A 13,780-nucleotide genomic window follows, 5' to 3' on the forward strand; every position below is an offset into this window, starting at 1 on the left:
CAACATGGATATAATTAATACAATATGGTAACAGATCACTGGGGGCCCACAGTTAGGGGCCCCATATCTGTATATATGTGTCACCTTTGTGTGCATACCTATTTTTTTTTCTTATTCCCATTTTGTAGATTTCTTATTATTTTTGTGATGTTCCTTGCAATGTTGATATAAATAAATGCAAACCAATAAAAATATATATTTTAAAAGAAACAGCTGACAAAACTGGATACTGCAAAGGCTATCACCCCCGATAATAGTGTGCTCTGTCCACAAAAATCAGGGTACACCCGACCAGGCCAATTTCCAACTGATCAGTCTACTCTCAACCATCAGTAAAGTGATGGAAGAGGTCCTGGACAGCGCTATCAAGCAGCACTTTAACAGCAATAATCTGCTCACTGACATTCAGTTTCGGTTCCTGGGCCGGCACAGTGGTTCACTGGTTAGCACTGCTGCCTCACAGTGCAGAAGATTCAGGTTCGACCCCAGCACCGGATGACTGTCCATGTGGAGTTTGCACATTCTCTCCATATCTACGTGGTTCTCACTCCCACAACCCAAGCTGTGCAGGTTAGGTGGATTGGTCACGCGAAATTGCCCCTTAATTGGAAAAATAAGAATTGGGTACTGTAAAAAAAAAAAAAAAAAAAAATTTTTTTTAAATGAATTTTGGTTCCATCACTTAGCTCCAACCTCAGGGGCTGGTTTAGCTCACTGGGCTAAATCACTGGCTTTTAAAGCAGACCAAGCAGGCCAGCAGCACGGTTCGATTCTCGTACCAGCCTCCCCGGACAGGCGCTGGAATGTGGCGACTAGGGGCTTTTCACAGTAACTTCATTGAAGCCTACTTGTGACAATAAGCGATTTTCATTTCATTTCATAGGAACATCAAAAATAGGAGCAGGAGAAGACCATTTGGCCCTTCGAGCCTGCTCCACCATTCATTATGATCATAGCTGATCATCCAGCTCAGTAACCCATAATCCTTTGATCTCTTTAGCCCCGAGAGCTAAATTCTTTTTGAAAATATACAATGTTTTGGTCTTAACTGCAATCTGCAGTAGTGAATTCCATAGGCTCACCACTCTCTGGGAGAAGAAATTTCTCCTCATTTCTGTCCTAAATGGTTTGCCTTGTTTCCTCAGTCGGTGATCCCTGGTTCTGGAAGCCCCTACCTTCGGGAACATCATTCTTGCATCTACCCTGCCCAGTCTTGTTAGAATTTTATAGGTTTCTGTGAGATCCTCCTCATTCTTCTGAACTCCAGCGAATATAATCCTAACCGACTCATGTCAGGGCGGCATGGTGGCACAGTCGTCAGCACTATTGCCTCCAGGGACCCAGGTTCAATTCCGGCCTCGAGTGATTGTCTGCGTGGAGTTTGCACTTTCTCCCCGTGTCTGCGTGGGTTTCCTCCAGGTGCTCCGGTTTCCTCCCACAGTCCAAAGATGTGCAGGTTAGTTGGATTGGCCATGCTAAATTGTACCTTAGTGTCCAAAAGGTTAGGTAGGGTTACTGGGATAGGGTGGAGGCATGTGTGCTCTTCCAAGGGTCGGGGCAGACTCAATGGGCCGAATGGCCTCCTACACTGTAGGGATTCTATGAATTTCTCCTCATATGACAGTCCTGCCTCCCAGGAATCAGTCTGGTAAACCTTTCCTGCACTCCTTTCATTGCAAGAACATCCTTTCTCAGACAAGGACACCAAAACTGCACAAACTATCCCAGGTGTGGTCTCACCAAGGCCATGTATAATTGCAGCAAGATATCCCTGCTCCTGTACTCAAATCCTGGCGATCAACATCCTAGGGGTTACCATTGATCAAAAATTGAACTGGACTAACCATATTAATACTGTGGCTACCAGGGCAGCTCAAAGGCTCGGAATCTTAAGGTAAGTAACTCACCTCCTGACCCCCCAAAGCTTGTCCACCATCTACAAGACGCAAGTCAGGAGTATAATGGAATACTCTCCACTTTCCTGGATGAGTGCAGCTCCAACAACACTCAAGAAGCTCAACACCGTTCAGGACAAAGCAGCCCACTTGATTGCTCCCCGTTCCGCAAACATTCAAACTCTCCACCACTGACAAACAGTGGCAGCCATGTGTACAATCTACAAGATGCACTGCAGTAACTCACCAAGGTTCCTTAGACAGCACCTTCCAAACCCACAACCACTATCATTCAAAAGGACAGGAGCAGCAGATACCTGGGAACCCTACCACTTGGAGGTTCCCCTACAAGTCACTCACCACCCTGACTTGGAAGTATATCGCCGATCCTTCACTGTCACTGGGTCAAACTCCTGGAACTTCCCAACAGCACAGTGGGTGTACCTACACCTCGAGGACTTCAGCAGTTCAAGAAGGCTGCTCACCACCACCTTCTGAAGGGCAACTAAGGATGGGCAATAAATGCTGCCTAACCAGTGACCTCCACATCCCGTAAATGGATTTTTTAAAAAATCCTCTCACTATGAAGGCTGACTACCATTTGCCTTCTTCACCACCTGCTGCACCTACATGCTTACCTTCAGCGACTGATGTACAAGGACACCCATGTCCCGTTGCACACTCCCCTCTCTCAATCTGGAGCCATTAAATAATAATCTGACTACCTGTTTTTTCTGCCAAAGTGGATAACCTCACATTTATCCACATTATACTGCATCAGCCATACATTTGCTCACTCATTCAACTTGCCAAATCACGCTGAAGAATCTCTGCATTCTCCTCACAGCTCATCCTCCCAAACAGCTTTGTATCATCTGCAAATTTCCTTCCCTCATATAAATCATTTATATTGTGAATAGCACAGATCTTTGTGGTACCCCATTTGTCACTACCTGCCATTTAGAAAAAGAGCCGTTTATTCCTACTCTTTGGGCGTGATTTACCGGACAGTAGAACCTGGGAATCACCTCATGTGGGCTTCCCATCAGCCTCCACACCTCGCAGGGTGTACCCAAGTCCCATGAGGTGTCGGAATCGGAAACTGGCTCAAAAGGGGTGTGGCCAAATGGCATCCGCCTGTGGGGTTTATACCTACTTAGGTGAGTTAACCCGATATCTAACGGCCTCCCGGGATCTACCGACCTCCCCAGAGAGGCTGCAGTCAGGTGCCGTTCAGTACTGGTCCATGTGAAGGTAGGCCAGGCGGAACGGGACCTGAGGGGGTCTCCCAGGCCATCGGAAGCCGATGGGTGGTCAGGGTCAGTGCAGGGTGGTTCCTGAGCCCTCCTCCTGGAACACCAAGGTGCCCGGGTGGCACTGCCAAGTTGGCAAGAACGCTGCCAGGGTGGCAGTGCAAGGTTGCCTGGGTGTCAAGGTGGCACTGCCAAGGGTTAGGGCCTGAGGGGGGCCATGCCCATGAAAGGAGGGTGGAGGGGGGGTTTGAAGAATGGGGGGTTTCACAGCGGGTAAGTTGGGGCCAATGGAAGGCTGAGAGGCTGACGGGTGAGGGTCCTGGAAGGGGATTGTAAGAGGGAAAGGGGTCCTTGAATAGGAAGCCTCCAGGGACCACATAGCGAGGTGTCCTCACATGGTGGGGGGAGGGGGGGGTAGTGCCCATGTGTGTGGGGGGTGACATTGCCCATGGGTAGGGGGGTGTAAGCTCACTTAGAGATCGGGGCACTCTTTCAAACTGGTGGCCCGATCTCTGAATTCAGCGTCTCTGTGTTGAAACAAATTCTAAGGGCGTGATTCTCCGGCCTTGTTGCGCTCTCACTCAAGCGAAATTAGGCCTGTGAATATCGGGAAAGGCAAAAACGAGAACCGCACCAGCTACCAAACAGTTTGTGATGCAACCGGCCGCGCCTGAAGGCGAAAATGGGATCTCGCCGTAGTGTGGGGAGAAGCCAATTATCTAGGTGTTTCCCCAGGATACACATCTGAGGTGGAGGCAGCCAGATGCCTACCTCATCCCGTGACCTTCGATGCCCCTGGTGGGCATCCTCTGGGGGCTCTGGGATTGGAGGGCCTCGGCTCACTTGGCGGCACATGCACAGCCGTGCCACCCTGTCCCGTGTGCTGACTTCATGACGCGGCCTCATCAGAGGGATGGAACTCAGAGGAGCTGCAAGCCACCGTTGGCACTCCATGGGACGTGTCTGGGTTTGCACCCAGTGCCCCCTCCACCCGGTCAGTGCCCATAGGGCCGTGGGGTTCAAATTGGGATAGAGGAGCAGCTTATTTGAGCCCCGGCTGCCCCTGCATTGTTTGGCCCTGCCAGCCCTGGCGGTTCCCCATGGTCTGCAGCATTGTGTCGATGCTCCTCAGCGATGCTCCTCAGTGACTGGGACAAGCTCCGCAGTGCCTCGGCAATGCCCACCTGAGAATGGGACATGTCCCACAGAACCTGTTTAAGGTCAGCCAGGTACCTGGGTGACAGTCCCCAGTGAGGCAGACATTCTGTCGAGACCCTCAGCCGTGGCTGTCACCGACTGCGTGACGCCTTGGACACTTTCACTAATGGTGCCGACGTCATGCAACAGGCTCTCCACTGTGGTTACCTCCCTAGCAGTGTTGGCCTCGGTGCCACGCTTTGCCGGCGATATCTCCTGCGCCCATAGCCTCAGGGACTCCTCCAGTCAGCTATGGACCTGCTGGAGTGCCGCTGACGTCTTCCCCTATCGTCTCCACCAGCTCCGGGTACCTGTGTACCACAGGCTCAGCATCAGACTGGGACCCAGCTGAGTCCTGGGATCCAGCAGCCCTCCGACTGCTGTCTTGTCTGGGGTATTCCTGCCTCCACCTGATGTGCATCAGCTCTCTCCCTTGTAGCCTCTATTCCAGCTCTCAGTGCTGTTGACTGTCTACCCTGGTGTCACTCTCAGTGCTGCTGACTGTCTACTCTGGTGTCGCTCTCTCTTCTAGGTGCTCATTACAATCTTGGTCCAAACATGGACAAAAGAGCTGAACATAAGAGGTGAAGTGAGAGTGACTGCCCTTGACATCATTTGATGGAATGTGGCATCAAGGATCCTGGAAAAACTAGAATAAAAGAGAATGAGAGGAAAACTCTCCATGATTGGAGTCATATCTTGCACAAAGGAAGTTGGTTGCGGTTGTTGGAGGCCAATCATCTCAGTCCCAAGATACTGCTGCAGGAGATCCTCAGGGTAGTGTCTGAGGCCTAATCATCTTCAACTGCTTCATCAACGATCTGTCCTCCATCATTAGGGTAGAAGTGGAAATGTTTGCTGATGATTACACAATTTTTAGTACCATTCACACCACCTCAGACGCTGAAGCAGTCCATGTCCATATTCAGCAAGACCTGGACAATATCCAGACGTGGACTGATAAGTGGCAAGTAACATTCACTCCACACAAGTGCCAGGAAATTACCATCACAAGCAAGAGAGAATCGAGCCATCACCCTATGACACTCAATAGCATTGGCATCGCTAATTCCCCCACTATAACCCCCACTGGGGATTACCATTGACCAGAAATTGAACTGGGCCAGCCACATAAATACTGTGGCTGCAAGCGTAGGTCAGAGGTTAGGAATCCAGCAGCAAGTAATTCATCTCCTGACTCCCCAACTCCAGTCCAACATCTGCAAGGAACAAGTCAGGAGTGTGACGGAATGCTCTCCACTTGCTTGGATGAGTGCAACAACATGACTCTAACAACACTCAAAAAGCTCAGCACCATCCAGTCAAAGCAGTTGGCTTTATTTACACCCCATTCACCACATTAAGTATTCCCTCCACCCCTGACGAACAGTAGCACCCGTGTGTACCGTCTACAGGATTCACTGCAGCAACTCTCCACGGTTCCTTAGACAGCACCTTCCAAACCCACGGCCACTACCATCTAGGAGGACAGGAGCAGCAGATACCTGGGAACACCACCACCTGGAGGTTCCCCTCCAAGTCACTCACCATCCTTACATGGAAATATATCGCTGTTCTATGTCAAAATCCTGGACTCCCTCCCTAATAGCACTCTGGGTGTACCTACACGACATGGGCTGCAGTGGTTCAAGAAGGCGGCTCAGCACCAACAATTAGGGGGCAATTAGGGATGGGCAACAAATGCTGGCCTAGTCAGCGGAGCCCACACCCTGTGAAGAAATAAAAAAGGCAGATCGAAAGGGGAAATAGGATTGCCTAAACAAAGTAAAGACATCATGCATTTTATTAACAGTTAACAGCAAGTGGTGTTATTCAGAAGCTATTATTGGATAGCCATGAGGGAGGGGCTTGTGAGAGTGAGAGAGACCTATTAAGCAGGGAATATAAAGTTGGTCAATCAGTATGCAGGAAGTGTGTGTGTGTCCTTGAGGTTTCTGCTTTGTGAGCTTTAGTCTGATTGTGCTCGGACAAAGAGGCCATTGTGTGCTTTGAGTAACCGGGTTGGAACAGATTGCACTTTTGGGGCACTGCTTGACTACACACAAGGCACCGACTTCAGATTCAAAGACATAGAATTTCACAGGCCAGCTCGTCCATACTGGTGTTAATGCTCCGCACGAGCCTCCTCCCATCCCTGCATCATCTCACCATATCAGCGTATCTCTCTATTAATTTCTCCCTCACCTTCTTGCCTGGCTGTATTATAAATGTACTCATGCTATTTGCCACAACCTCTCGCTGTGACTCTGGGAACTGGAGTACTCCCACTGAGCCGAGTCTTTACCCTAGTGGTTCACTTCCCAATCATCAAGCCCTTCACAGTCACCGGCATCACGTGTAGCTCCTGTGAAACTATCTCAAAAAATTCTTATGGCAGAAGAAAAGCCAATGTCAGAGAAAATATTCTGGAATAAAAAAAAGTGCTGGAAATACTCAGTAAGTCTGGCAGAACTGTGGGGAGAGAAACAAGAGTTATATTTTAAGTCAAATATGACTTCTTCAGGAATAAACAAATATCCCGTGCCTAATGTAGGGAATCCGGGTGCGGTAAATAAAAGATAATGAGATATGGGTCGGTTTGACTTTGGACAATAATATTAAATGTGTGTTATGTATATTATGTTGTTGGTTTGGAGTAATTTCAATAATTCCCGAAGATTGCCAGCTGCAAACACTCAACGTTATTGTAAAATAGTTTTGATTGTGAGAACACTCCCCTTACACTTGTTTCTTTCCATTGCTGCTTTCCGGTCACTTCCTTCTACGACATCACAGACTATTACAGTTAACCCTTTGTGGGACTTGGTCTCACATACGCCATTGTACTAGTTGTGGGTTTGGGGACCCCTGTTATACTCCTCTCCTGGGTTTTACTGGTGGGAAGTCATCCAACATTGCGTGGTTTTTAAATGTCGGACAGCCTTGTGCGTTCTGGCGCGGATTGTTTAGGGGATACCGAGACGCAACGTACCTAAAACTCTCTTCCCTTGTCTTGCTTGCAGAGATCGAGAGTGCCATCGAGCGAACTCACCACCTCCAGCAGATCATCGTGACCCTCTCACGGACAGTCATCATCGTGATGAGATATCTCTTTGCCTTCCTCAACCAGTAAGTGCCATCTCATCGCCTCCCAACTCCTTCTCCATCTCTCTCTCTCGGACATGACATTCCAAGCAGAATCCGGATGTGACCTGCTATATTTATTATCATTTCTCCTTCCCACCCACCTACCAAACGCACAGATTTCTTCCTGGGCTTCATTGCCACCAGCTGCTCTCCAGTTCCCATCCCTCCAGATGCCAACCTAACCCAGGAGAGTGAGAGAGTGTCTGCTCGATACTGGGGAAACTTCACCTCCAAGTCTGATTCTGTGACCTGGCTGGGTATCCACTCATGCGCACTGTCGAACAGGAGGTCACTTAATATTTTTTTTAATGAATTCATGGGACCTGAGCGTCGCAGGCTGTGCCAGCATTTATTGCCCATCCCTAATTGCCCTTGAGGCTGATTCCTAGTTCCCCACACCTTACCAGGTTCCTGATACCCACAGCAAGGCCCTGCTCAGTAATGGAGTCTCCAAGGACCATACGCTGCCCTCCCCTTTGAGAGCTGACTGGTGGTGATTTACCTCAGGGTCACCACACCTCAGGCGAGGGACAAGGTCGAGAAGATAATCTCAACTGGTACAGGACTTGAACGCGCACTGTTGGTGCTTCTAGGCATCACGAACCCGCAGTCCAGCCAACCAAGCTACCGGCCTCCTGTGAGCAATGGATATAATGGCAAGAGACATTAATGGGTAATGAGTGCAGGAATGCTGTCAGAGCAGGTAGGCCAGTGGCCCAGAGTGGAAATACCTCCACGAGGAGAGGTAGCAAGTGCACTGAGGGCGGGTTTCGAGCACGGGGTTTCCGCAAGGAGCTGGAGAGGGGAATGGTACACCTGCGGGCAGAGATCTTGCCTCCCATCAGTGGGCACTGATGGATGAGGTTCGGTATCAGGAATGATGGTGGTGACTGGGCCTTGTCTTGTGTCTTTTAGCCTGTCACAATACAGTGATGAAAACATGATGGACCCTTATAACCTGGCAATCTGCTTTGGGCCCACCTTGATGCCGATTCCGGACGGCCAAGACCCTGTCTCCTGTCAGGCACATGTCAATGAAGTCATCAAAAGCATCATCGTGAACCATGAGGGTATCTTCCCGAGCCACAAGGAGCTGGAGGGGCCGGTGTATGAGAAGTGTATGACAGGAGGCGAGGAGTACTGGTAGGGAATGATTATAAATATCAGCACTCGTCAATATGTTACAGTGATGCTCTTCGCTGCACTGCTGCTGCCCTTCGTGGCACTGCCCCTACCCCTTGTTGTGCCACCCAGGACACTCACCGTGCTGCCCGGGATCCTCGCTGTTCCCCCTTCACTATGCATTCGTGTGTGTGTGGGGGGAGGGGGGGGGGGGGGTTTAACCCCATTGTAGGATCCAACTGGTGGGATCAGCTAAGTCAGAACTGAGCATGGGGATTGTGGAAATAAACCTGAATTCTCTTGCCCTGTGCATCTACCTGATGTTGCACATAGTACAGGCGATCTAACCTGTATAGCAGCATTGATATCCCAGCCGCAAAACTTGGGAAGTAAAGAGACAAAGAGCAAGCATGAGAATCGAATTGCAACTCACAGAAAAGGGAACCAAAAATCTTCTACCAGAAAGTAAATGGCAAGTAAAGTATTCAGGGGTAGGTTATTGGGGATAAGGAGAGTAATATGGAGGCACAGGGCAAAGCTAGAATGGATTATTTGTATCAGTGTTCACTAAGGAAGAGGATGCTGACAAAATATTGCGAGAGATGGGAATAGTGGAGATATAAATGGGGTGAAAATGGATGGGCAGGATGAACTGGATAGGCTGTCTATGCTTGAGAGGAGATAGGTGGAGTGGTCTGGATCGCTGTGAAAGGATGTGAGCACATCCTCCTCATATCTGGATGGGTCTCACCCCCACAACCCAAAGATGAAAAAATGAAATGCGCAGGTTAGGTGGATTGGCCACGCTAAAGTAAGGTTAAGGCGGGGGGTTGTTGGGTTACGGGTATAGGGTGGATACGTGGGTTTGAGTAGGGTGATCATTGCTCGGCACAACATCGAGGGCCGAAGGGCCTGTTCTGTGCTGTACTGTTCTATGTTCTATGTTCTAAATTGCCCTTTAATTGGAAAAAACATAATTGGGCACTTAAATTTATTTTTTTTAAAGTCAAAAGAAGTGAAACTGGAGAGACCAGAAGGATTAGCTGCAGTTTTCTAATCTTCCCGGGATATAGGGGAAGTGTCAGAGGATTGAAGAGTGACAAATGTGACCCCCCTTATTCAAGGCAAGGTGTAAAGGAAAGTTCAATAACTACAGAGCAGTTAGTCTCACATCACTGGTGGATATGGTTTTAGGAACAATAATCGAGGGGGGGAATAACCAACAGATACTTGGAGAGGTTTGCATTGCTTAATGAGAGCCAGCACAGATTTGTAAAAAGCAGATCACGCTTAACTAAACTAATCAAATTTTTTGATGAGGGTACAGAGAAGTTTGATAAGGAGAATGCAGTGCAGGTGGTCTATGTGGATTTTAAGAAGGCATTTGATAAAGTACCAGATTAAAGTCTGCTTAAAAAAATGAGTCATTGGAATAGGAGAGCCGGTGTCCAATTTGATCAAAACGTTGGTTTAAGATCAGAAAAATAGTTATTTTTCAGACTGGAGGAAGGTTCACAGAGGTGTTCCCCAAGGGTCAATGTTTGGACCGCAGCTTTTCTTTTTGCATTGTCTGAATGGCTTGGATGTTAGAATGGAGAGTAAAATTTTAAAATTTATCATGATACCAAATGGCAACTGATGAGGATACCAACGACTGCAATTGGCCATAGGTAGGCTGGCAGAATGGGCAGATGTAGCTAAATAAAGTCAAGTCACCATAATCCCAGATGACCATAGTCTGCTTTTCCCTTTTGAGGGCGAGATAAGACTGGTGATTTAACCTAAGTATCCCCACACCTCAGGTGAGGGACAAGGTTGAGAAGGCGGACCCTTCATGAATAACCTCAGCTGGTTCAGGGATAGAACCCACACTATTGGCCTTGTTCTGCATCACACACTAGCTGTCCAGCCAACTGAGCTAAAACAGCCCCCACAAGAAGCGGCAAGTGATGCCTTCAGACAGAAGGTATGGAGAGAGGCAGAATAGACTTTATGGTACAGTTCTAAAGAATGTGCAGGAACAGAAGGACCTGGGGTTTCATGTGTATAGATGTTTGAGAGTGGCAGGTCACAGTGAGAGAGTAATTAGCAAAGCATATAGGATATCCAGCTTCATAAATAGAGGCATAGAGTACAAAATCAGGAATGTTATGCTGAACCTTTATAAATCTCTGGTTAGGCCCCAACTAGCGTATTGCATCCAGTTCTCATCACTGCATTTTAGGAACGATGTGACAGTCCCTGAGAGGGTGCAGAGGAGCTTTACCAGAATGGGCCCAGGAATTAAGGATTTTAGTTAGAAGGCTAGTTTGGAGAATCTTGAGCTGTTTTTCTTGGAATAAAGGAAATTGAGGGGAGAAGGGTGTACAAGATAATGACAGGTTAAGTTAAGATAGGCAAAGAAAAGCTGCTCCCATTAGCTAATAGTACAAAGATACGGTAGCACAGTGGTTAGCACAGTTGCTTCACAGCTCCAGAGTCCTAGGTTTGATTCCCGGCTTGTGTGGAGTCTGCATGTTCTCCCTGTGTCTGCCAAGGTTTCCTCCAGGTGTTCTGGTTTCCTCCCACAAGCCCAGAAAGACGCGCTGTCAGGTAATTTAGACATTCTGAATTCTCCCTCTATGTATCCGAACAGGCGCCAGAATGTGGCGACTAGAGGCTTTTCACAGTAACTTAATTACAGTGTTAATGTAAGCCTACTTGTGGCAATAAAGATTATTATTAAAACCGAGGGACATAGATATAAAGTTTTGTGTAAGAGGTGCAGAGGGGAATGTGAGGAGGAACCTTGTTACACAGCAACCGGTAATGACCCGGAACCCTCTGCCTTCGAGGGTGCTGGAAGAAGAGACGATCAATGATTTCAAATGGAAGAGAATGAATTTGAAGGGTGACAGGGAGAGTGGGAGAATGGAATTGTCTGGATTGCTCTAATGAGAGCTAGCATTGAATGGATGGGCTGAATGGCCTCCTGTGCTGAAAATGATCTATGAAAGGTACCCTATGCCAATGGCATGATGACTGAAATCAGTGTGTCAGTGTGAGGAATTACAGGCACAGACCCACACCCTCTCACACAACAGGATAGTGCCAGGGTTGGATATATATTCTGTTTAAATATTTTCATGCTCCTCCTTTTCACATTTTCTCCCAAATTTACACCCACCAACAATAAACAATAATCAGTAACGAATGTAATGTCAATCCCCATATCAATAACAAAAATCCCATCCTCCCACCAAACCCCAAACATTATCCCGCATGTTCACATAAACAAATAACAAAAAGGAATCAGGAATCACCCATGGTCACCATTAACACACACAGCCCCCCTTCCCCCAACCCTCACAACCACCCCCCCCCAACTAATGTTCGATGTTATCCAGTTCTTGAAAGTGCATAATGAATAACGCCCATGAATTGTAGAACCCCTCCATCCTTCCCCTCAGTTCAAACTTAACCTTCTCAAGAGTCAAGAATTCCAACAGGTCCCCCCGCCACGCCAGGGCACAGGGTGGAGAGGTTGCTCTCCATCCCATGAGGATCCACCTTCGGGCGATCAACGGGGCAAAGGCTACAACATCTGCCTCCACACCCGTTTCCAACCCCGGCAGGTCCGACACCCCGAATATGGCCTCCCGATGGCTCGGGTCCAGTTTCACATGCACCACTTTAGAGATTACCCTAAAAAGCCTCCTTCCAGTAATCCTCCAGCTTTGGACAGGACCAAAACATATGAACGTGATTTGTGAGCCCCACCCCCACCCCCGCAACGTTCAGGGTTGAATATATTGACAAAGATTGCCACGTGACCTCCCAGCCCCCCCCCTCCCCCGTTGGTGGTCATCTGACATGTCCACCCTCATGGCACCCCGCCTTCTCACCCTGATTAGAAAGTGAGGAGACTCTTCACTACCTGTTTAGTTGATTCTCGACTGTCAGTCGAAGTCTTTTACCCTCCATCTCTGATTGTTTTCTAAAGCTCTGTGATTTGTCTCCTCCATTTTTCAGACTGCAATGTCAGCAGAGATTAATCTTTAATTGCCAGAAACTTCAGGATACTGGAAGGATTGGGTATCATAGGCTGTCTTCCCAAGAGTGGACCTGAGGCACAACATTGGTTGCACACTGGGACTCAGTCAATCGTTAGTCGGTAGCTCTGGATTTGTGCAGCGAGGGCTGAGTTAATGGCCTTTTATTGTCTTGTTGCAGTGACAGCCCTCACAGCGAGCCTGGCGCCATTGATGAAGTGGACCACGACAATGGCACTGAACCACACACCAGTGATGATGGTAAGTAGCATGGTGGTGGTCTGTTTCCAAAAGTCAATGCAATACATATCGGAAGCCAGGGATGCCTCCATTTCCTCTTTCTCTCTCAGCGATGCCAGGCCACGTAACCATGGCAGTATCGGTGAAATTCGACTTGAGAATTTTGCAATCCCTGCTCAAGTCAAGCTTCTACCTCAGCAATGCTTGACGTCTATCTTCTTTTGCGTGCAATCATGGTTGAGTCACCAAGTGAGAAGAAAACATCATTAGACTCTGTTCAACACACTTCTGTCTTTCCAGTTAATTGTTCTCGGGTTGTGGATTATGTTAATCATATAGTATTTAAATCCATCTCTTACTTCCCTGAGGCCATTGAGAGTCTGGTAAGGAGTGTAGGGTTGGGGTCTGGCCTAGACAAGACCAGGTAGGGGTGGCACCCAAAGAGCGCCCGAAACACAGGTAAATTAGGACCCTGTTCAGCTCCTTGAACCTGTTGCACCATCAAAGATCACAGCAGATCCACACTTCAAAAATTATATATATATAGGTATCAAGCTGCTTGATATCTTTATCTAACCAATCTATGGATAGAAACATAGAAACATACATCAAAAATATGAGCAAGAGGAGGCCATTCGGCCCTTCAAGCCTGCTCTGCCATCCATTATGATCATGGCTGATCATCAAATTCAATACCCTGATCCTGCCTTCCCCCAATATCCCTTGATCCCTGTAGCCCCAAGAGCTCTATCTAATTCCTTCTTGAAATCACACAACGTTTTGGCCTCAACCACTTTCTGTGGTATTGAATTCCACAGGTTCACCACTCTTTGGGTGAAGAAATTTAAAGATTTAACCCTCAACCTCAAACTATGACCCTAGACCTGGACTCCCC

General features: G+C 48.1%; 1 protein-coding gene across 3 annotated transcripts in view; it reads left to right on the forward strand.

Moving 5' to 3' along the window:
• Positions 1-13,780, forward strand: part of srgap3 (SLIT-ROBO Rho GTPase activating protein 3) — a 301,988-nt gene that overhangs the window by 259,632 nt on the left and 28,576 nt on the right. For all 3 annotated transcript variants that reach the window (XM_038810792.1, XM_038810793.1, XM_038810794.1), the window contains exons 16-18: positions 7,369-7,474; positions 8,408-8,635; positions 12,827-12,906. In XM_038810792.1, coding sequence (XP_038666720.1) covers positions 7,369-7,474; positions 8,408-8,635; positions 12,827-12,906 — 414 coding nt within the window. The remainder of the gene's footprint in view (positions 1-7,368; positions 7,475-8,407; positions 8,636-12,826; positions 12,907-13,780) is intronic.

The sequence above is a fragment of the Scyliorhinus canicula genome, chromosome 11 (assembly GCF_902713615.1).
Source record: "Scyliorhinus canicula chromosome 11, sScyCan1.1, whole genome shotgun sequence".
Taxonomy (NCBI): Eukaryota; Metazoa; Chordata; class Chondrichthyes; order Carcharhiniformes; family Scyliorhinidae; genus Scyliorhinus; species Scyliorhinus canicula.